Here is a 24,170-nt window from a genome sequence, read left to right as displayed (position 1 = left end):
TAAATAATTAAACCTTACTATGACAGCTGACATTATTTAAATTGTAGTCATGTTTCGTAAAAGTTGTATTGCAAAACGTTATAGAACTAAGTAGTGTGTAGCTCAAAAGTCTTTCTATACATCAGGTCCTTTAACCGTTTTTTTAGCGCCAATCTTCTTATTGTGTCTTAAATAAATATATTGTGAGCAATAACATTCTTAGTAATAGATAGCAAATAACTTAAATATTCTAGAATTTTCAAATATTTTTATAAATAATTGTTGGAAATGCCCTGTTTTTTAAAAGCAAAAGTCACCATGACTTTCCAGGTTCAATGACCATCCAGAAGTTATTATCTAATAAAAAAAAAACTCAAAATATGTACACTACAACGATTAAAATTCATAAAATATACACGATATTAACGACATTTACAAGATTAGTGGTAAAAACAGCATCTAAAAGTTAGTAAATAAAAAATTAATACAATAAAAGCGAAAACAACACATAATTCATAGTAATAACAATAAATCATACTTATCATACAAACAGAAATGTTTTTCATTTTTTCACTACATCTTCAGTTCTGATATTGTCCATGGAACTAAAATTTTTTAATTTAAGTTACAAAACAACTTAATCTATTAACCAGAAACTCAAGTCAAGTATGTATTTAATGCATGTTAATTTTTCAAGGTTATGGGGGAAATTTTTACATTTAAATTGACTGTACTTTTTAAATATATAAATAAGTTATCAGTTGTTTAACCTTTAAAAAAACAGAATTCATTTATTAGTTCCTTGTGAAAGGTGCATACTAAAAAGACTAATTGAAACATATACTGTCCTACAAGTATTTAACAAATCATTGTCATACTCTTTCGGTATATACCTCTACAAGTTATAAGAAAATCTATCAGAAAGAAATGTTTAAAGTTTTAAGTGAAAGTGTTTATTTTTTTATACTTATTAATTAACAAAAATATTCTTGTTTTTAAAATTCGACAAACTTGTTTAACATTAAAAGTTCAAAGTACTTTTGAGTTAATTTTTTCTTCGGCAAATTTCAAAAAAAATATCATATGTAAACTTTAAGCCTTAAAATAAAGATAAAAGTTGGTTTTTATTTTTAAAAATGTTAGACCCCCTGATGTCCTTATGCTACGTTGTTTTATTTAATAAGTTCTTACTCTTGACAGCTCTAAAATCAATTTAAATTAGCTCAATAACAATTTAACATCTTATTAACACAACTTTTAATTAGCTATTACTCCCTATATTTGCATTCAACTAACGGGAGACTGGGTCTGCTGAATGTTCTGGTGAAAGTTGGGGTCGTACATCTGTTGCTGCTGAGTTTGCTGCTGCTGTATCTGTTGCTGCTGGATGAATCCCTGCTGTTGTTGCGCCATCGGGCTACTGGCTACCGTCTGTTTGTAATAAAACTGGTAAGTTTTATTTGTAAATACAAAAACAAACTTTAATTGTGAACAATAAAACGGGCCTTTAAAACTATTTTCGCTTCCAACAGTTACAATTGAGATAACAAGTAAAGGTGTAATTCTAGAAAAAAAATTGTGGCTTTGGGTAATCTGCCAACATTAGCCATACATATAGATGCAAGTGTGAAAATGACCAACGAATAGAATCTTGATTTTACTTATATTTCACACCATAACATTTGATAGTCGATATTGGTTTGAGATTAGAATAACTAAACGGCATCGTTGAAAATAAACGCAATCTAAGGAATTTATATTTTTAGTTTAATATCTTAAGAAATTTATGTACTGTTAGTTTCTTGTATCCTTGAAACCTTATAGCTATTTTAAATCAACCTGCTGTTGGTTGTAAGCCTGCTGCTGCAACTGAAACTCTTGCTGCTGATTGGCCTGTTGCTGGTAAACTTGTTGCTGAATGGCTGCCTGCTGCTGCATTTGCGCCTGCAGCTGCGATTGCAGCAAGTTTTGCTGGCTGCAAAACGTATTGAGTAGGGTGTTTATGTTTTTAGACTAAAACAGAAAACTTTTTCGGTGATAAGCACTAGCCATTACAAAACTAACATCATATAATTTAGACTTTTTAAGTTTATAAAACCATGTCATCTAAATAAAGTGATTTAAATTGGTTCTTCATGAAATAATTAATTCTTTTTTTATAAAATAAAATATTTAAAAACCTTTATTTTAAACTAAACAAGCAAATATTTTTTTTTCTTAAAATATACAGTGTATTATTATAATTATTTTCAATAACGCCTAAACCTAAATCTTTTAAGAAAAAAGAAATAAACAGTATTTAAAAGCTTTTATCACAAACTAATGTAAACCTTGCTTCGTGATAAGATATCTGCTGAGCTGTTCCCTGGATTGCAGTTGAATTTAACTGGGGCTGACCGATGGATGTCGCCGTTTCGTCCAATTGCCCACGCGGTATTTGCTGCAAAAAAATATCATTTGTAATTAACAGTGTATTTATGCTGGAATGGACATAAATGAAAAACAAAAAACGTTAGTTTTGATCTTACATAATTATAAAAACATAAAACTTAAAAGTTGCTTAGACTTATTTTGTACATCAACTCCATGATCTAAAACACTAAATCTTGTTTCAAGGTGTAACTTGTCAGATATCAAAGAAAAAGCATCCCTTTTCGTAACAAAACTTTATGACTTGATTAAAAAAAACATGTGAAGATTAAACACTTCTTGGTAAATAACAAAGTACTTATAAAAAGAGCAATGGTTTAAAATTATGTTATATACAAAACCATGGTTTAAATTAACTTAATTATAAATTGAAGTAAAGATGCAATTTGTCAGTTACTAAACTAAAAGTGTCTCTTTATCAAAAACTTTAAAACTCTAAAAACAATTAAGAAGAAGCAAATCGTTATGCTCACCATGCTAACTCCGTGCGGCTGCTGTATAATTGTCGAATGCTGCTGGTACGACGGAGTCATTCCTCCCTGCTGCGGCGTCATCACTCCCGACGTCATGACAACTGTCTGCGGAGTCATGGCAACCTGCTGGGGCGTCATGTTTCCGGGGTGCTGCTGATGAGTCATGACAACCGGCTGTTGGGGCGTCATCGATCGCGACTGCGGGGTCATGCTTCCCGGTTGGTGTGACGTCATACTGGGAGACGGTGACGCCATGCTCTGCTGCATCACCTGCTGCCGCGGCAGTTATAATTTGTTTAGAGTTTACAAAATTAGTAAAAATGGAATATGATACTGATAGGAATTAAAGTTAGAAACGTAAACACTTTGTGTCTTGCTTGATATATTTATCAAAATTATAACCGTGAAAGATTTTTCCATATACCAAACAGATATATATTTTTTTATATTATAATCAGTATTGAATTAAGTAACAATACACCTCGATTAAAAACAAAAAATAGCTACCTTTCATTGAGACGAAATTTTACGTTTTAGTTAAACTTTTAATATTAAACTGAAAGACCTGCATTTGCGCGTGTTGCTGTGGGGTCATCGGTTGTCCGGGAGTCATTGGTTGCTGGGGCGTCATGGCTCTTTGTGGGGTCATGGCTCTCTGCGGTGTCATCGGGCGGGATCCCACGTCATCGGTTGTCATGACAATAGGCTGTTGCGGCTGCTCCACAGAAACCTTCTTCTTTTTACGACCTCTTTTCTGTGAAAACAAATTGTAAAACAACTTTAAAACTGTTGATTTCTATATATGTTTGAAATAAATTTATATAAGAATTTTTGTCAAGAAAAAATTTTGAGTTTTAAAAAATTAAGTTTGTATTGTTTAGTTTTATTTTATATGTAAAAAAGTTTATTTAAAAAATTATAATTATATCAAAGTCTTTTTCAAGTAGCATAAACGTACTCATTAAACTTTTAATGTTTAAGACGACTTTTTGTTTCATAATTTTTTATGCTGTTTTAATTCATAACAAAAAATTTTACGAAGGTTTCTGTATCTAGTATGTTGTTTTAATTCATAACAAAAATTTTTTTTTGATTTTTTTTCTTAACCATGGTTCGATTAAATTAATATTAGAAAATTGATCTTCAAAAGCTTTAACAATTTCAATGATATTTTAATATATAACTTAAAGTTTCTTTGCATTTCTTGATCCTTATACATATAGTGTAAAACAAGTAGGGCAAATAAAAAACAATTCAACGAACTTTGGGCATTTGCTGTGCCTTGTCATCATCGGCTCCCTGCAAAAGTGAGTTTCTGTAAGACACAAGCGGTATCCAGTTCTGATCCTGGTTGCTTAGCAACGAAGCGTCTATATGCTTGTCCAGGTACGCCATTCTGGTGTGACGTCATAACAGTTTTGTAAAGCTTGATCGCAAAAGTAAACAACAAATTTTGAAAAACTCAAGTTTTTTAGATTAAACTCAACCAATGTAGTAATAATTATTTTAGTAAGTTTAAAAGGTTCTACTTTTTATTTCTAAACCATTTTTTTCACTACATTAGGTTATTACAGTTTACTATAAAGTAAAATCAATTTGAAAAACAGTTGTTTTGAGTATCAACTGTTAACTTATAAAATTAAAAAACTTTAAAAAAGTTTTATAAGAAACTGTTTAGTTTTAATCTCACATTTAAATTCAATAAATAACCCGAGAAAAACAAAGTATTTTCTGTAGCCCGTAAGCTCATCTTTATATTTATTTTAACACTAAATCGAAACCAACTTACACAGTCTTTTTATCTTGCCTCATGAGTTTGGAGGAAAACTCAGTGAGTATTCCCAGAAAGGCGAGGTTTCTCGGCGCAATGTTTTTGTTCTGCATTTCCTGAGCATCTCTCTGAAGACCAAAATTTATTCCTTGCCTGGTAATGTTAAAATTCTAAAAAACTATGATAAAACTTGAAAACTATCTGAAAAATTTAATGTTCAAATTAGTAGTTTACTTCTTAAACTTAACTTGAAGATTAAGTTTATGATTTGTCACTTTTTAAAACTATTTCTTATATTTAATCAGAATGATCAAATATATGTAAACAAAACATAATAAAATTCATGTCAAATAAAGTAAATAGTTTTCACATACAAACATTAAACTATTGTTTACACATGGCCAGACTTTCATTCTTAATTAACTTCAAGTAAATCAATAAGTTCTAAAACCTTTTTTTTTTTAACAAAAATAAAACTTAAACAATTTAAGGTCTCTCTTAACTTAATGCTCTATCAATTTTATTTTGTTATGAAACAACAGATAAACCTAACTTATTAAATAAAGTAAACTACTACAATTTAATTACTTATGAAGTTCAGCGACGGCATCGCGCATCTTCAACGTATCCAGACCGAAAGTCAAAGCGAATCTCCTGGCAAGCTCCTTCATGTGAGCGTACTCCTGGCTGGATTGATCCAAAACACCGCCCTGCTCTTCGACTGTTCCGTGGAACAACTGCGTAAACACATTTAATTGGGCGAAAGTTGCTTTTTACAAAATAATAAAAATTGTTGTCAATTATACCTTAAATATTGGTGTTAAAATAGATGCGATTTTCAAACAACAATTGCATACTTAGTAAGTTGATTAAATGTATTGGCTTTATTTATTAGGGTTTTACTTAAGTTTACTAATGTGTCTTTTACAACTTTACTTTGAACAACTATCGCCACTGTTCCTGTTTTTGAATAATGTTTGGAACTAAAACATTAATTTATAACAGCAGACATAATACGAGCTTTAAACATTGTGTTCTAATTATTGAAGTTTTTTGTATTAACAAGTGAGGCAAAGTTAAATTATTTCAAGAACAGCTGATAGTAAGATACAAACCTGTATAAGAGAAAGAGCCAATGCTTTTGCACATTCAATTTTATTTTCATGACGTGATTTACTGATGGTTTCTTTAATGATATCACCATAATCTGAATAAAACCTATGGAATAATAAAAGTTTAAGTTTTTAGGTCTAATTATCAAAAATGTTTATGTACTAAACGTGCTATTATCATAACTACTTTTAATTATAATTTAGTGCATATTTGGTAAAAACACTTTTTTTTTAATTCTAATGATCACACTTCATTAGTGAAAGTTTCATTCTAAATTTATAACACAACCTGATGTATTGTTGAAATATGGCAGAAGCGTTTTTCAATGGAATCATGCTGAACACGAACAATTTGCAAATAGCAGCGAGATTTGATCTTCTTTTGTGAAGAGCATCGATCTTAAAAGTATCGTCTTCATCTGTTTGCAATAGTTTGATAAACCAGATGCTACTAGTCTACAATAAGTCTTAAATCGAATTTTATAAAAGTTTGTTTAACTTTCTCAATCGTTAAATGTTGTTATGAGAAAAACCTTGTACAAATTGGTTTACTTTATAAAACTAAACTTATACAGTTTTTCTCTTTTAGTTAACTTCCGCTGTGACTTAATATTCAATTAGCACAAAGCATTACGACGACATACAACGCTATGATAAAAACAGTTTTAATAAAATTTACAAGTGTCTTTATACTCAAAACCTATTTCATTTTAAATATCTATTAGCGTAAAGTGCAAAAGGACAAAATTTTCTAGTTGTACATAGACTATATTAAGAAAAATTTATTGAAAAATTCATACGTTACTGAGTCGTAACGGATCTAAAAACTGTGAATCACATCCGTTTGCGGTGAAACTCAGGCGCGTGTGAATTTTTCAATAAATGTTTTCACTACATTGACTTTCACCTCGAACCGATTCTTTTGTTAAATCTGCTTCAACCACACACCCAAAAAACAAGTAACGAAAAAACAAACCGTCTTCGTCGTCGTTGATGATGAATATGTGGTTTCTGACGAAATCCAGCAGCGACCTCTGCATCTTCTCGCTGGCGGTTTGCACGAGGGGCTTCAGCGTGGGGCTGGTGGTTGCCAGCTGGGGCGAGAACACGACCAGCAGGTCGCACACCGACGTGTAGCATTCCTCCTGCACCTGACAAAATATTAACGTCACATTTTGCTCAACTTAAATCGTAAAGCGTGGGTTGATTCGGCGCTTTTGTGCAGCAAGATCAACATGAGGTAGGGATTGTGTTTAATTTTTTTTGTGATTATTATAAATATTTTTTTTTCTGCACAACTTAGTTCAGTATTAAAGCATTATGAATGTAAGAATGAATTGCAAATTAATTTTATATTATTGAAAACTGATTAAGTATAAATAAAACTTTATTTCTTTGAGTTTTAAAATGGGCAAAAAGATATTGATAACTAATAAAAATATTTTTTATAGGTATTTTATATGATCTTAGTTTTTTGATAATTTTAAACAAGTTTCAAGGGTGAAGTTGAGGTAGTATATTTTTAAAGTAAGGAGCAACTACCTAACCTAAGTTTCTAAAGTAACCCTCAACATGGTCGTTCAGCCTACTTGGAAACACTTAAAAAAACTGAATTTATCGAACCTGTTTGCTGGGAGAGGTTGAAAGGAGGTGGTGGCAGTTCTTCAGGAACCTGCTCACCTTCAGCCTCAGCTCGGGAATGTTTACCGGGTTTTCGGTCGATTGGACGTCCATGCCCTGGTCCGCGTTTCTCTTCACCATCACCACGCCCCACGCCACGTCGAAGTTGAGAAACTTCACCGCTTCTTTCAACAGCTGAATATTTTTTTTTTGTATTTGAAGTTATGTATTTACGATTGCTAACTTAACCAAACTTCAAACCCTCTATTCTTAAAATGTGTTGGCTAGCTTATTTAAACAACTGAAACATTTTTAAAATCGAAAAATTTCATGAAAGTTAACGATTGTTTATCCAACTAAACGATGAAGCTTCAAAAATACTAGATGTTCATTATAAAAATATATAGAAGCTTACGTTTTCTGACACAACAAAGTTGCCTTCTTGGTACATTTTGAACACCTCGTTCACCTAAAATTTACTTAATTCAAGTTTGTTCTATCAAAGAAAGTTATTATATTTTTTTTAAAAAGCACACAGTTCATTACCAGATGAAACATACAGTAAAAAACCTTCATACATCGATTTTTGTTTCTATACATTTTTTTATTCTATAAATTTATCATGATGAATTTTCAAATGTTGACGTTTTAGGATTTTATAAATAATTTAGGCTGAAACTTTATTAAAAACCATATCTAATCTTAATAGTCTGTATTGTATTGATATTAATTTTTGCAAATCAACATCTTTATTTATAATGTTAATCTATTTATTTATAATGTTAATCTAAATACTGTTAGGAAATACAATTTAGAAGTTTTAATCGAAAACAAGTTTGTTTAAATATTTTGAATTTCAAATACCTTGTCGTAAAGCCTGAGCGAAGTCAGATCGTTGAAAGTGTACAAATGAACTAATTTTTTGAGAGATTGGATCGTGTTGTAGATCTCTTCTTCATCTGCTTCTTCTTTCTGTTTTATTTTTAAAGGTTTTTTATTGAAAAAAAAAAAACATTCTGATATAAGATTTTATGACATAGCTTGTTTTATTAACATCAGTTTAGTTTTTAAAAGTTCGTCTCAACAAAATAGTCTAATAAAAATTAAATTATTTAGAGAGGAGACAAACAATATATAAATTCAAAATGAGGTCTTAATACTTAAGCTATCAGTAGTAAAAAATTGCCTATTACAAGCTTACTTAAAGTCTTTTTTTTTTTTTTGAAAAGCAAATCGATTAAAATTCAAAAAAAAAAAAAATTTCAAGAAAACTTTTAACTGAACAAAAACTACAACGTTATTGTTTTCCTGCCTGTACAATAAGAAACTAAGTAGTAATTATGTAAGTTCTAAAAATTTTGAAAATATAACATACAAAATTACTAGCTTCTTGCCAAATAATTTAAGTTTATTAATAGAGTTTACTACGTGACTTCGTATTTGAAAAAAAATGAAACAGTACAAACTTGTGTAGGCCTTAACATATTTTTATTACTTTTAATAACTAACAGCATCTTGAAAAATGTTGAAGGCAATTTCAAAATTCTCCTTCCAAAAATCGCATATGGTCCTCCTTTTCAAATTTACTTTATCATACATTGAATATTCGTCGTTGCACAAGTACTTGAGGGTCCTAGCCGTTTGCTCCAACACCTATTTTTTATATTATTTAGAATTTTAATGTTAATAACGTTTATTATTACTCTATTGTCTACATAGTTTCTTTTTTTTAGTTTACTAAAAAAAAATTATTATAAAAGGGTAGATACTATTATTTTTTGACAAATTTTCTTTTTTAATAACTTAAATTTTTACACTAAAAGCAAAGTAAACAAAATGATTTCAACTATAAAACTGTTAGATTGAATTAGTAAAATAAAGATATGTATTATTTAATAAATAAATTGAAGATCTAACCTTGAACTTTTCAAACTTTTCAATCTTTATTTTGAATGTGTGTAATGCATTTATTTATAATCTTTTATATTAAAGTACATATATTTCAATAATACTACTAAATATTATTTTTTTAAATTTAATTTTATTTAAATTATACTTTTCCACATTTAAATTATCTGAAGGCATCAAAAATAGTTATGCTTTTTACCACAAACTATTAATAAAACTATTTTTTATAATAAATTCACACTTCACTTAGTTTAAAAGTTGGATCACAAAATTTCATTTACACTAAAAAAGTAGTCTAATTACTTAACCTAATGATAAGTTTTAATAAATTTATATATAAAAAAACTTACGTCATTGTCATTATGCTTGCCAATAATATCAGTTATTTCTTCTAGCAATTCATTCAGATGCTTTTCAGCCCTTAATTGAAAAAAATACTTTAAAACAGACCATGTTTGTTTGATGTTTACAAGTGTCAGACCTTATTAGAATAAAGTCAATTGTCTGCTTAATTTCTTCGTTTTTTTTTTGCTTAAACATTCAACTTAATAAGAATTAATTTATAAAATTTGAGTTTTAGATATCTTAATAGTTATTATGCCATTAAAATAACTTGTAGTTTATATATTAAGATTTAACACGAAGAAAATTTTACTATTGGCAAAAATTAAAATCTCATACTAACTTAATGTAAACAGATCGGAATTTCATTATATAATTAATTGGTACGAACGCCAATAAATATAGTAAATACAACTATCTAAACAAAACTAAAATTCAAAACACAATAAAGCCACCGTGTACAAACCAACCTGCCGGTAACGTAGTATTCGAGGTCGAAGAACCTGGGGATCTGCATCAGCCCCTGTACCTTGTCCTTGTCCATCTTGAACTTGCTGAGCAACGACGGCATCACCACCATGAAGTGCTCCGTGATGCGGACGCGGTCCTCCAACGCCAGCCTCTTCTCCCTGCTGCCCGGTTTCTGTGGCGGGGAATTTATTGTTGATAAAAAGCAGAATAAGTAACAAGTTGGTGCCAGCAACTTTACAGAATTATAAGTACATATCTGAGGTTTTCGTTTCATTACATATTTTCTCTACTGCCCGGTTTCTGTGGAGGGGATTTTATTGTTGGTATTAGTGAAAATTGTGAGGTGTAGGTTATGAGACAGTGTCATCAACATTATAGACTTGTAAATATACATTTTTGAATATTTTATAGTGGTTTCGTGTTGTATGTTTTTAATAAACTTTTTATTCTTTTTAGATTAAAAGTTCTTACCGATTCGTCAAATAATAAAATTCAAGCTAAACAAATTATTAACAAAAACTATAATCGCAGTGTGTTTAAAAGCAAAGAAACGAAAAAGTAAACATCACACACACACTTTAACTTAAACAATAACTATGTTTAAAATTTTATTCAAAAAAAATATTTTGTCAAAGAATCTTCTCAAGTTCGTACGTTGTGTAACTACACAATATTCACACTTTAAACTAAATTACAAACATTGTGGTATCCCTGTCTCCGATTGGGGGCTACAATTATGGACACTGTACATTAAAAAGAAATAACAAATAAAATAGCATTCTAAACTAGTAATAACGATTCATTAAGTTAAAAATGCAGATTAAAAAACAAATAAAACATAGTCAATCAACATTACATGATCTTCTAAATTATCTAAACGTTCAAACCTTATGGTATCCCTGTCTCCCGTTGGGGGGCGCCCCCTCGGCGGCCTGCTTCACCGCGCACACCATGACATCGACAAGGGCCGTCTCCTGCTTCGCGTCCAGCCGGTCCTGCTCGTACTGCGGCTCCTCCAGCAACAATGAGGTCTGGCACTCCCAGTCCTTCAGGATGCGGCTGGCCGGCTCCCACAGCGAGTCCACCAGGTAGGTGGCGTGCTCGTGCAGCTGTTAATTATGACGTCATAGTCTATATAAAATAAGATTAGATATGAAGATAGATTAAGTTTGATGATTTCTGAAAATTTTAAAACTAACGCTGCTTTTCGGAACAATGCCACAAAACGCTTAGTTTTAAGACTGGTTGTTTAGTAAAGGTTGGTAAAAATTGATGAAAAGTATATAATAGGTCGATAAAAACTTAACAAAAATACACATATGTTACTCAACGTAAAAGCTTGTTTCATTTTACTTACATCATTGTCGATGTAGAACAGGACGAGATTGGTGAGGTGGGGGGTGTTGGCTCCCCTCGGGTTGCCCTGCTTCGTGTAACTCGGCTGGTAACTCTGTAACAATTTGTTTGAAGTTTATAAAAAATTATTGGCATTCGTACAAATATCAAGTATTGTTTGTTTATACGCTTTTTGGAGTAAAGTATTACTGTAATTATTATTTTAATATTATTACGCTTTTCGAGTGAAGTATTACTGTAATTATTATTTTGTAATTTAATCAAACTTACCGTTCACAATTAAAATAAGAAATAATTAATAATAATTAAAATAACTTTTAGGTTCAATGACCAAAACTAAAAATTAAGGTTTAAATAAAAAATTTATTGTGTACAAGTTTTCCTAGCTCAAATAATAATAAACTTGCTTTTATAAAACTGCAACAATCATAACTTTACTTTCAACTAACTTTACTTTCAACTAACTCATTTTCTTAAGTATGCATTGCCTTTTCAAAACAAATAGAAAAAATGTATAACTATCTTAAAATAACTCTTTCTAATGTTAATATTTTATTTCAAAAATCGAAAACTATGAAAATGAAAACTTGTTTAACAACTAACTATTTTTCTTTATTTCAGTAATAAAACTCTTGTTACCTGAACAACTTTACATCTTTGCTGTAAAACAACATACTATAAATTTTTGTAGAAAGAAAATCATTTTACTGCTCGTCTATACTTCTGTAAAATACATAACTGTAAAAATTTAATATGTAAATGTTTTAATTTTATAACAAGAAATTTTCTAACTTGTCATAAGTTGTAAAAGAAAAAATATTCGTAACAAACTTCTACTTTCAATGTCATAAAACGCAGGATTGCCACTGTTTGAAGCAAAAAAGCAAGCCTAAAAGATCAACAACTAGCCTTAGTTACATCAAAGCCTGAGTTTTTGAAATAATTGATAATATCAAGAGCTAAATACTGAACATAATTACTGTTAATAAAGCTTGAGTAGTTAAAAAAGAAATTAATTTAGAAACAAAACAAACACATAAAAACTGATTCTAAATTCATAATACTAGCCTGAGTTTTGCAAAAATATGCGAACAAAAGCCTGAGCGTGTGGCAGCCCTGAAAACGTTTACTATAAAATTTATTTTATCTATAACTTTTTCTTTCTTTAACTATCTCAACTCTACCTTCTAGAAAGAATTTTTAAGTGTGCTAAGAAAAGTTCAAGATGGTTAAAATACCTAATAACTTTTATACTTGAAGAAAACTTTCTTTAAATTGTCTTTAGATTCTCTATTAGCTATTTTAAATAAACAAGCTTAGCTTGAACTTTTTCGTTTTTATTAATATAAGTTTAGAAACCTTATTCTTTAAACTGAATGCTGAAAACCGTTAAATACTTATTGAAATGTCACGCAACTTTTAATACCTTGTTTTGAAACAACTGGATGTTGAGAAACTCAGCGGCGGCCACGGCAACCGGTCGGTGGCAGGAATAGACGAGGTGGTGGATGTGGTCGCAATCCGCATCGCTCAGCACTCGCTTGTCGAAGTTGCAGTTGCTGCAAGTGCGCGTGTATTACTAACTGTTTATTGATATTTCGACGTGTATCTTGCCACCCGTTTGTTTCAACTTATGGTCAGTTTTGAGTATAAACTATACGGAAATAACACCCTCTTTATATCTGATTGTATTTATGTTAAAATCTTAACAAGGTTGCCCTTGGTTTTTGAGAAATTTCATCCAGGTTTTTAAAAGTAGATGTTTTCAAGTATATTTTTAGTTGAAAGTGAAGTTTAGGGTGAGAAACTGTGTTAAATAGTATGACAACATTGAAAAGGTACTGTAAAGCTACTTTAAATAAATTTTTTAATAATAAAAAAAATTGATGAAAACAAAAAAAATTTATGTATATGATAGATTTTTTGTGTCAAATCAAAATTTTACTACTTAACATAGTGATTTTTTTTTTAAATTCCGGTTTTTTTAGTCAACATTATCAAATTCCAGGATTTTCAAAAATTCTAGGTTTTGTAACAACCCTGTCTTAAAACTTTTTTAAGCGTTATTTCTACCGCAATTCGTATCTAAGTAGTAATTTCATCACTATAACAACCGCAGTCTTTAATAACAAACCCAACACTAACGACAACTTGTAAACATTATTCAAAAAGCTAACGTGTGTATGAGCACGAGGAGCTTGATGGCGTGCACGGATACGTCGTACTCCTTGTCGAGCACCATGCTCACTATGCGGTCCTTGAACCGCGACGTGAACAGGCCCAGGTCGTTCATCAGCGACATGTTGCTGTACAAGCCTATGAGCGACTGCAGGCACTTCATGCGCACTTCCTTTTGCTGCGTGGAAAAATAACTTAGTTTATTGACAATAATTTAGTTTATTGAACTTTTTTGATAGATTGAGTGTATATTGAAGTGAAAGGTAAAAGAAAAAAACATTTGAATTTAAAAATTTATTTAAAGAAAAAATAATTTAGTTTATTGTTTAGTTAAGAACAGTTTTATGATTGAGTACAAAAAAAGGTAACAAAAGGTTTTTTAATTCAAAAGATAGCCACAATTACTATTCAAGCTACGTTTACGAAACTCTTTAAAAAATATAAACACAATTTTTTAAAAAAGAATATAAACAACTATTTACTTAAATAAGCTCTTTACCCAGTATGTTAACCTCAATTTTTTATATAAAAAAATAAAAACAGTTATATAAGAAGGAATATATAAACATTTTACCAGTCGAAATTAGTAAAAAACCTACTTTATCATGAAGAGTCCATCCCACGTACTTGAGGTACGAATCGGTGAGAAACACTTTTGGGAACAATCTCATCCAGCAGCCAATTTCTTCCATGCAAAGAGCCCTGATGTCGGCTATGTAATCCCTGTATCTATGCACGTAAATACCCTGTGTGTACAGTGAGTTAAAAGTTAAGTATTTTTTTCTGAAACGACAACAAGTATAACAGTCTAAATATTTCATAGCATTAAGAAATTTTAAATAAATAAAAACTGTAAAACATATAATTATAAAAATTTATAGCATGAAATAAATCCCAAATAAATTAAATATAACTTAACTTTCGTCTGAGTAAAAAAAAAAGTATAATATTGTATTAAACATTACAATAAGAAAACTGCTTGTATTTTTTGAAAACTAATTCAGAAATATGTGTAAGTAAATAATAAACTTAAACAATTTAAGGTTAAGGTTTGTTATTTTTCTACAATTTTATATCAATTAGACGTACTTTTTTTTTTGAAACTTAGTAGAACATATAGCTAAAAATGTTACCTTAAAAATTCCGTTCAAATTGCTTTCTATGTCATTTTGCTGTTCTTCAAGCTGAAAAAAGTTGCACTTTTAAAAAAGTACTTTAAATTGGAACAACCTTAAACCATTCATATAGTAAATTTTAGTCATACATTGGTAAAAAATATTTAGATGTACTTATGGTTGTGAGCTTTGAGATTTTGTCAATAAAATTTATTTCAAGCCTTCAATTCAAATTATGTATTAATCATGCAATACTAGTCCATCACAACAAGCCAGTCACAAACTACTGAAAATAGTTAAAGTAAACTTTAGAACACCATTTATACGCCATATAGGTACAATAAAAATAAAGTAGTATGTTTTAGCTGGTTTGTATATGTATATAAATTTATTTAAAAAAACTAAACATATTGGTATATTTTTTCAAAGTTTAATTGCACAAGAAATAACCTTTTCAAATTAAATTGCGATTTTCTTTGTATTAAATATAAACTAAAAGGTTTGAACAATCTATAAAAATATTTAGCTCTACTCACAAAAGACAAAAGCAATTGTGTTATTTTTATATATTTTTAAAATTACAAACTTAAGTTATTAAGAGTGTTTGAAAGTAAACAAACATAAGGTTTTTTATGAACACTTTTTGCGTGTATTTTTGCAAAACTTTGAAAAAAAAACTTTTTTAGATTGCCAACGAAACTAGTTGCTACTCATTTGAAAATTACTGTCCAAGCACATGAAAGTATATTCAATAAATAAACCTTTTGCAGAAAGTACTTACTTTATGTTTAATTTATTCACATATTAATCTTAACTACTGTATGTATACAGTACTTATTAAACATATTAAAATTTATATTACATACGTTATAAAAACAAATTGTACAGTAATCTTCCTTTATTGCACCAACATATGTTTCTGTGTGTTAACGAATCAACACACTTCAACTGGGTTGTTAATGGGAAAGATAACTCTTTATTACATACGTTATTAATTACCGTTTAATGTTATATAACAATGTATATAACACAAGTTGTAATATATTTAATTATCAGTTTTACAAACAAACTTCTTTTCTTCTCTGCACCAGGTTGGCCAGCCTCTCACTCGCCCTCCTGTTCGCCTCCTTGCCCCGCTCATTGTCGTACTGCCGCTGCGTGTTATCGAGGTGCACGGATATTTGAAGCGCCACGTTAACCAGACCCGTCATCAGCTTCATCGCTTTTGATCAATTTGATTAAGATTAGACAGAATTTGTAAAATATTTGTTCTATTTTAGTGCAGCACTGCATGTGAGCAATTGCAACAACGTTTTGTTTGTTTTGTATTGAGAATAAATGGCTTTGAAAATAAAAGTATGAAAAGATACTGGTAAGTTTCCTTGATCAGCTATTTACAAGAGTAAAAAAAATAGTGTAAAAACTACTCTAAGGTAAAAAATTACGGATTAAAATAAGTTTAGGCTTAGAAAATTTAAATTATTAACATTTTTATTACAATGTTTCAGTAACAGTACACATTGATAAAAACATACATTTAAAACACCAACATTTTACTTGAAAACTTATAAAACAAACCGGCCAGTGTGGATGTGTGCCTGAAGGCCCTGACCTGGGAATTGCTCAGCTCAGTGAGCAAAGCGAGCACATTGGACATCATGTACGGGTCGTATATAATTTGATACTGACATTGCTTCACAAGTGCCTGTTGAATGTGAACGGTCATTTTAATCTATTTCAACTAGATGATACTTATTTTTATAATTCGGTTTAAAAATGCCTTAAATTTTGAATTTTGTTCTTATAGGTTTCTTTGTATTTTTTTAAAGTGTAAAAAACAACAATTGCTTTATTAAGTTTAAATTTAATAACTGACGGACTCTTTCAGCAAAACTTAGTTTGCCAAATAAACTATCGAAACTAAAAATTTATTATAATTTACATAAAATGTTTAGTAAGTTGAGTCCAAAAATATTTTGTAATAGTTTACAGAGAATATGAAAAATAACAAAAGCTTAGGCATAAAACTGGTTACTTGGACGTACCTTTGGTGTTATAGCATTATCATTATTTTATTTTAATAGCTTTTGTAATTTTTTTATTTATATTAACAAAAAATGGCATCAAATTCTGAATTAAAACTTAAACAAATTGAATCATATACTTCAGAATATAGTTACATATCTAAAGCTGGTATGTTTCTTAAAGTTAATTTTGATTAAGTTACAAGAAATGCTGTAAAAAATTGTAAACTAGCCAATCTTAAATATATTTTAACTATTACTTTAGATACTGGGCAACTAATATCAGCTTTTAATTATTATCTCATTTACCTCAATAAAGTCGCAGAAACTGTGCTTGAATCTTTTGTAAACAATTCCAGTTGCTATTAAAGGGTAATCTCCACTGTCCTGACAATTAAACTTTTTTTCAACAAAATCTTAATTTAAAATAATTACAAGTAATGTTTCAAAACATACGTTTTAGATTAAAATACATTTTATCTCTTTCAAAATGAAGAGAAAATACAACTTAAACAAATAGTTTTAAAGCTTTAGTTCTATTACAACGTTTTTAATAGAACCTTCAGCAACAAACATGTAGCTTTTATTATCAAAAAATTAGTTTATTTATCTGTTTTTCAAATTTATATGAGTAATTGTTTACATTTGAGTTGCGATAAAGCAAAATTTTGTTATTTTTAAATCTTTAATTAGAATTTGCTTAATTAAAAGTTTTATAATCAAAAAGCACATACATATTTGTTTTCAAAAATTTTATTAAATTTGACATCAAATTCCTAACTAAATAACAAAAGTAGCAGTCTCACAGTGTACTTATAATAAATATAAATGGAGTTGCTAAACATGAACTTTAATAACATTTATACTAAATCATAATTTTTCGTTTTATTTTTATAACAAAATTTTAAGTCGTTTCAAGTTGAACCTCATCAAATTCTTCGGTCATTCTCTTGATGATGTCAGCAAACCCCTCATCTTGCTCGGACTTCTGCAGCATTTCCATGGTAACAACCCCCTTGCACCCGGAAGAATTGACAAAAAATTGCACGAGTGACAATAATGCTGATGTTCTGTTGCTCTGAAATTTGTGAAAATGAACATATTTAGTATGCTTTACAATTCTTGAGTTTGCAAATTTAGTGACTTTTAAACAAATGGATCCAATTATCATAAAACAAACAGAAAAATTTTGTAGCAGTAATTTACATTAGCAGAATTATGTAATTATATATTTATAAGTCAGGTGTCGTTAGACGTTTAGTGGTCAAGAGCTAAATATTTAAAATGAAAAAATTTGCCGGCCTCAGTTTTATTTTTTGTTTGTTTTAAGGTAAGAAAAGTATATAAATTGTATTATATTTCAAAACAATTTAAAACTTGTTACTTAGAATTAGGTGCTGAATACATTTAATATATAACAATGCATGTTTACAAGTATGCTTAAAAATATGGAAACCTTTGAGTTTTCAGCTAGACTATTTTAACTTTTGGCAAATATGTACCACAAAAACAGTCTGTGCAAAATTCTAGATAATTCAAAGAAACTCTCACTATTTAAAAACCACTTCAATGCAATGAATGGGACCGAATATGTGGCCTTGGAAATTTTAGCTAGATTTTTTTACATGTGGAAATCATAACAAAAACACGTTGTCCACTACATAAGACGATTTAAAGAAAGTTTTATGGTGGCACTTCTAGACTATTGATAAAAGAAATGGAAATTCAACAAAATTTACATAAACTATTATATAGTATGTAACTGTTATTTTAATTTGGTATATCTTGCAAACTTTTATTTTTATATATACTTAAAATCTCTAAATGAATTGTTAAATAAAACTGTAACTATTACTAATATATAAATAATAAAAAAGTTAGCATAAGACATTTAAATATAAAGTTTTGTTAGTAATAAAAGCATATAAATATTTTGATAAACTAATAAATAAAATAATTAAATCAAATTAATTAAAGTTTTAAAATATTAAAATTTAGACACTTAAGTGTTCTTATTACTTTTAGTGGCTAAATATTTTTGCAAGAAATAAATAGTTTTTAGAACTTATATGTTAAAAAAAATACTAGTAATAACAAAATAAAAAATCACAAAGTTATTTTTCAAAAATAAGTCAAATAAAATTATACTGTTTAAAATAAATCGTTACATAAAGAATTAAGTAGTAAAGGTGACAAACAGTAAAGAAACTTGTTTTTTTTTATAATAAGTTTTAAGGGTGGCCACTGGTTTTTGAAAAATTTATTTCAGGTACGTTTTTGGGTCTATTTTTATTAAGTAAAGTTTATAGTAAAAAACGTTGTTAAACAGTATAAGTACATTATAAAGCTATTTTAAATGTGGTTTATTTTAAGCTTTTGATGATGACAATTTGTTTTAATTATAGATTTTCAGTGTTAAACCAAAATTTTACTACTTAGCATGTAAAAATTTTTTTAAAGTCCAGGTTTTTTTTAATATTTAGTGATTTTTGTTGAAAACGCCAGGATTTTCTTAGCCTTAATTATCAAACTCCAGGTTTTTCCAATATTTGAAGTTTATTGGCCACCCTAAGTTTTCTACTACTACAGTGATTAAATATCGCTGCTGTGGTTTTGTCAAATAATTAATAACTAGAGTATTTAAGAAAACTAATTAATTCATACCATTTTTAATTGTTTTTAAATAGAATTAAAGACTATACAATTCAATATAAAACATTCATTATAATGATGGTTTGAAGTAATTTTTATTTACTTATTCTAAAGTATTAGTATCACTAAGAATAATTTTTCTTCCCTACGTCTTCCCCCTACAGATTATAAACTGTTATATATAATTTTTCAAATATGTAATCTTTTATAGTCAATGCCAGTGGCGTCGCGTGGTGTTTTTTTTAGGTGGTGCAGAATTTAAAAAAATATCAATTATTTTAATAAAAATATGTTTTTACTGTCAAGTTTTAAAACAACTGAACTTTTGCTACACCTGAAGATAAGCTTTGCTTTTAAGGGCATAGGGGGGATGAAACAATTTGATCTTATTTTATGTAGTTTTTACTAAGCTACAAGATGCTTTTTACAGATTTTAAAAATTCAGTATATGTTTTAAGATATAGCCGGTCAAAGGCAACAAAAGGTTCATAATGGGAGGCACAAACTAAAACAGTGTTTAAAAAAATGTTTTACCCCCCCCCCCTTATGCCCTTAACATCTACTTTAGAATTATTTTACTGAAATTACTTTATACAGTTTTAATTTAACTACAAGTCATCTTTTATCAATATAAAAAATTCTTAAAATTTTTGAGATATGGTAATTCACAGTCAGAGGTACAAATGAATCCTTATTTTTATAATATAAACTCAAACAACAAATTAATCAAATCACTAAAATCATATCTTTTTTTTATAAGTTGGCCTCAAAATCTTTAGATGTTTCTTTTATAAAACAAAAAAAAAATTGCTAAATTAGATATTTAAAACACCAAGAAAAAAAAGTTATAACAAAAGTTTTTTTTTGTATATATAAAAATATATATTGATACTTAAAAATTTAAAACTTCTCTTCAACAAAAGTATAAAGTTTTAAAAAAATTAGGATGAAAAAGTTTAATTAAAAATTGTTTTAAAAATGATGGAGAATATAGGTTTTCAGTAAAATTGCATTTTTTGCTGTTTTGGTTTGCTCCTTGTATAATAAACCATTGTACTCTCTTGTTTTGACTGGTTGTAACTAAAAGTTTAATTGGAAATTTCAAGTTTATTAAAGAGTAACTATTAGCTTTCTGAAAAAATTAAAATAAGAACAACATGTAAAAAAATGCCTATACACCCTCCCCCCTTACTCCTCACTAATTTGCACTTTTTTTTTTACAAACATTAACATTTTTATTAACTTTTTTTCTAATTTTAATGTTTTTTGTTGGAGGTTTAAAATTCAATAGTTTTTTAAGGGTATCTTTTCTTTATTTAATATTTATTTGTTTTTCATTTTGATGACAGTATTTTTCTCAGGAGCTCAACTTTTTTAAGTTTAGTTGTGAGGCTGTTGAACTTTTCAAGAATTTTAAAGATAATTTATAAATATGTAACCATTATAGAAGTAAAAGTTTGGTTAGTTAGTTTTCATGTGGCCATAGGGGTAAAACACTTATTTTTTAATTTTAAATAACCTTGTTATTTTCAGAGTAAAAATTAAAACTGCTTTAGTCAGCCTGAATATTTTTCTAATTTGGTCTGTTTTAATTTATCTTGGGTCATCTTGAGTTTTTAACATTTCTAAGTTATCCTGATTATGAGGCAAGGCAACCATTTTTCAACAATTTTATCTAAAATTTTTGCTTTGTTTATGAAAAAATTAAATCAAAAGTTATATAAAGTAGAGGTAGACTAAATTTTCCTAAAATGTTAAACTACTCTAAGTAATCAAAGTTTCTAAATTAAGGCTATTTACTTTATTTAAATATGTGATTGTTTCAATAATACTATTTTTTATTTAATATAAATCTAAAATATTTTTCTGTAAGAGTAAACTAGAAGTTTATAATAAACTTCTTAATTCTTTTTTTCAGAACTTGAATTATATTATTTATTTTATTAACTTTATGATAACAATAATCAGTTATAGTTAAGTTTATGTATGCAGATTAAAATAAAAAATCAAATTTTTAAGACTTTGGTGATTTAGGGTTATTATCTTTTTTTTTCAAAATATGCAATTTATGACAAATCTTTTAATAGAAGTGATCTGTTAAATTTAAAAAATCATGTGGGTACATAAACTCAAGTTTAATCCTTTGCAGTAGCTTGCTTTGTTTTTATTTTATGTTTACAATAGCTTGTAGATGATACTTAAGCAAGTCCTGTTTTAGGGAATTTTCAACTTAGCTTACTTACCGCAAGATATTGATTTTGCGGTAATTCTTGAAGAAATTTTGCTTTTTTGAGTTCATTTGCGGCAGTCAGCTAAGAGTTTGCGGCAGTGAAGTGGGCAAAATGGTCGTTTTCAAAATTGAAGTTTTAAAAGAGATTTCGTTCAAAAAAATAACTAAAACGTTATAAATACTTATTTTTTTTCTTAGAAAATTTCAAGGTGGTGCAGTTGCGGCAGTGCAACACCCCACGCGACGCCCCTGGTCAATGCATAAGTTTACATAAAAAAACTTATTTTGTTTTGTTTTTGTGCATACTAAGTTATATTTGATCATACAAGAATATTTGTTTGTAATTCTTTTTTTATCTTATGTTTAGTTTTTTAATTTTCATTGAATGTAGTTTGTTTGTTTCTTTTTTCGTGTGTATTGTTTAAGCAGCTCAGGTTTTAATGCCCGAGTCCATCTTTGCACAATAAACTCCAATAATAATAATAATTCAAAGTTTTGTTTTGTAAACCTAAAGTTTCATGTGAATGTAGAATAACTTTTGCCAATTTTTAAGTAAAAAGTTAATTTATATAAACAATTTTAATTTAAAACAAAATTCACAAAAGACATTAGAATTATGGAAAACTTCTTAGACTTTGTATCATATCAAATATTATTATTTTTTAATTAATTACAACTTAACAAATTTTATAAACAACTTATTTGAATAATTTAAAAATTAAAACTAAAAGAATTATTATGTCCACTTTATAAGTAAAACTAACACAGTGTTATATTATTTTATTAAATTAAAATGTCAATAAATAACTTACAAATTTAAACAGTAAATTTTAAGACTTATTAAATTGTTATGAAGCGTAGTTGAATTAAACATAAAAGACCACAAATATAGCAAAAATAAAAATAAACAACGTGACTGAAGTAAAATTATAAACTTTAAAAAAAACTTGTTAACCAAAAAAAATAACCATTTATTACAACATTTATCAATTACCTGGTAATGTTCAACCCACACATCAACGATCCTTGGAACGTTCTTGCCTCCCATGACTTGATCAAACAAAGAATTGCCTTGAGGCTGTCCTTCTGGTTGGTCGAACCTCGCACGCTTGTTCGGCTGTTCAACACATTGTTTTTTAATAAAAACAAGTGGAATGTATTTGGAAGAAAATAAACAATGTTTAAAGTAACAGGGAGAAAGCTATTAATACAATACATGGTTTTGCTTGAAATAAGAGGCTGCTTGATTTCTATGATTGGTTTTTCAAAAATATTTAAATAGCAATAGGGAGTAAAAATAACTTAAATGTTAAAGATACTTTTTCTTTAGCAGTACAAAAAATTTTAAACAATAGAAAATATACAATTTTTAAACTAACACTTTGTTGTTTTTTCTTTGTAAGAAAGAGGTTAGAAAAGATTTATAAATACAGACCAAAACTGAAACTAGCCAAAAACCATCCTGATGTTATAATTTATTTGTGAAGTGGTTTAAATTTTGATCCAAAACCACAAAACTTTTGTACAAAATTTCTATTTTTTTTAAACTTTTTACTGTGCTCAATAAAACACTAAAAACTTACTTGTTAGCTCTAAATTGTAGTTTTGTCATAAACTGAAGTTATGAATGAAAACAAGAACAACTAAAAATTGATAAAATTTTTTATGAAGTAGACTTAAAGAGCTTTTAAAGGCTTTTTATTGATTAGTGTATAAAAAATTGAAAAACTACAAATTTAAAACTTTGGTAGTCCAGATGTAAAAGGCTTTTTAAATTGAAAAAAGACTAAGACTTTTTTAGGCCACTCTACCACTATAATCAAAGACCAGCTAAAAGTTTTACTAAAATTATTACTAAAAATATGACTAAAATTTTATACATACCAACACTCTTTACCATTGAAATGAGTTGTTTTTTTTTAAATTAAAGAAAACTTTAATTCTATTTAATATAAATATGAAGTATCATGTTTAAATTTATTCTGTTTAAAAGAAAACAATATACTTTTGAAAACTTACAGTCGGTTTTTGTTGGCGTTGCCTTTTCCTTCCAGGATTCATTCCATAATCTTCTTCCTCATCAGAGCCTGCACTTTCTATGTAATTTGACATTTTGCTTCTACTGCTGAAACTATAAATTACATCTAATTAAATAAGAGTTACCTTCTGCACATTATGATAATATTCTAAAAAGAACACATTTAAACTTTATCTTAAATTATACACTAGAAATTAAGGCCATAGGGGGGGTCCAACATTTTTTTTTTTTACAAAAATTAACTTTGGCTTTTATATGAAAGCTTTAAATACAAACTACAAGCCTGTTTTTATAGAATTTAAAAATATCATTTAACTTTTGAGATATTATATTTTTTGTAAAAAGTCTCCAATACAAAGTATGGACCGCAAATTTTTTGGAGTCAACTTTCTCAGAAGTTTAAAAATTCACTAAAAATTTATCTCCTCCTTCATTTTTCAAGCAATCTTCTTCAAATTTTTAGTAAATTTT

The 24,170-nt window shown here is 28.3% G+C and overlaps 1 protein-coding gene across 1 annotated transcript; it reads right to left on the bottom strand.

The window, feature by feature from the left end:
- Positions 1–443: 443 nt before the first annotated feature.
- LOC145834689 (cohesin subunit SA-2-like) lies at positions 444–23,822 on the bottom strand. The gene is made up of 30 exons (XM_082942185.1): positions 23,681–23,822; positions 22,656–22,778; positions 17,705–17,857; positions 17,089–17,166; positions 16,334–16,460; positions 15,826–15,977; positions 14,774–14,824; positions 14,240–14,386; positions 13,640–13,818; positions 12,889–13,021; positions 11,464–11,556; positions 10,994–11,215; positions 10,106–10,278; positions 9,644–9,713; positions 8,895–9,038; positions 8,250–8,357; positions 7,801–7,854; positions 7,389–7,580; positions 6,742–6,916; positions 6,055–6,184; positions 5,769–5,871; positions 5,242–5,390; positions 4,672–4,806; positions 4,146–4,278; positions 3,448–3,636; positions 2,883–3,152; positions 2,310–2,419; positions 1,819–1,954; positions 1,276–1,410; positions 444–584 (listed from the first exon to the last, which is right to left on the bottom strand). Exons 1-30 carry the CDS (start codon positions 23,771–23,773, stop codon positions 561–563), a joined length of 3,981 nt encoding a protein of 1,326 aa, XP_082798311.1. The 5' UTR covers positions 23,774–23,822; the 3' UTR covers positions 444–560.
- Between the last annotated feature and the right edge of the window lie 348 nt (positions 23,823–24,170).

Source organism: Thalia democratica, chromosome 4 (assembly GCF_965202585.1).
Source record: "Thalia democratica chromosome 4, ktThaDemo2.hap1.1, whole genome shotgun sequence".
Lineage (NCBI taxonomy): Eukaryota > Metazoa > Chordata > Thaliacea > Salpida > Salpidae > Thalia > Thalia democratica.
Note: the sequence above shows the minus strand (reverse complement) of the source record. Positions and strands in the feature narration are given on the sequence as shown.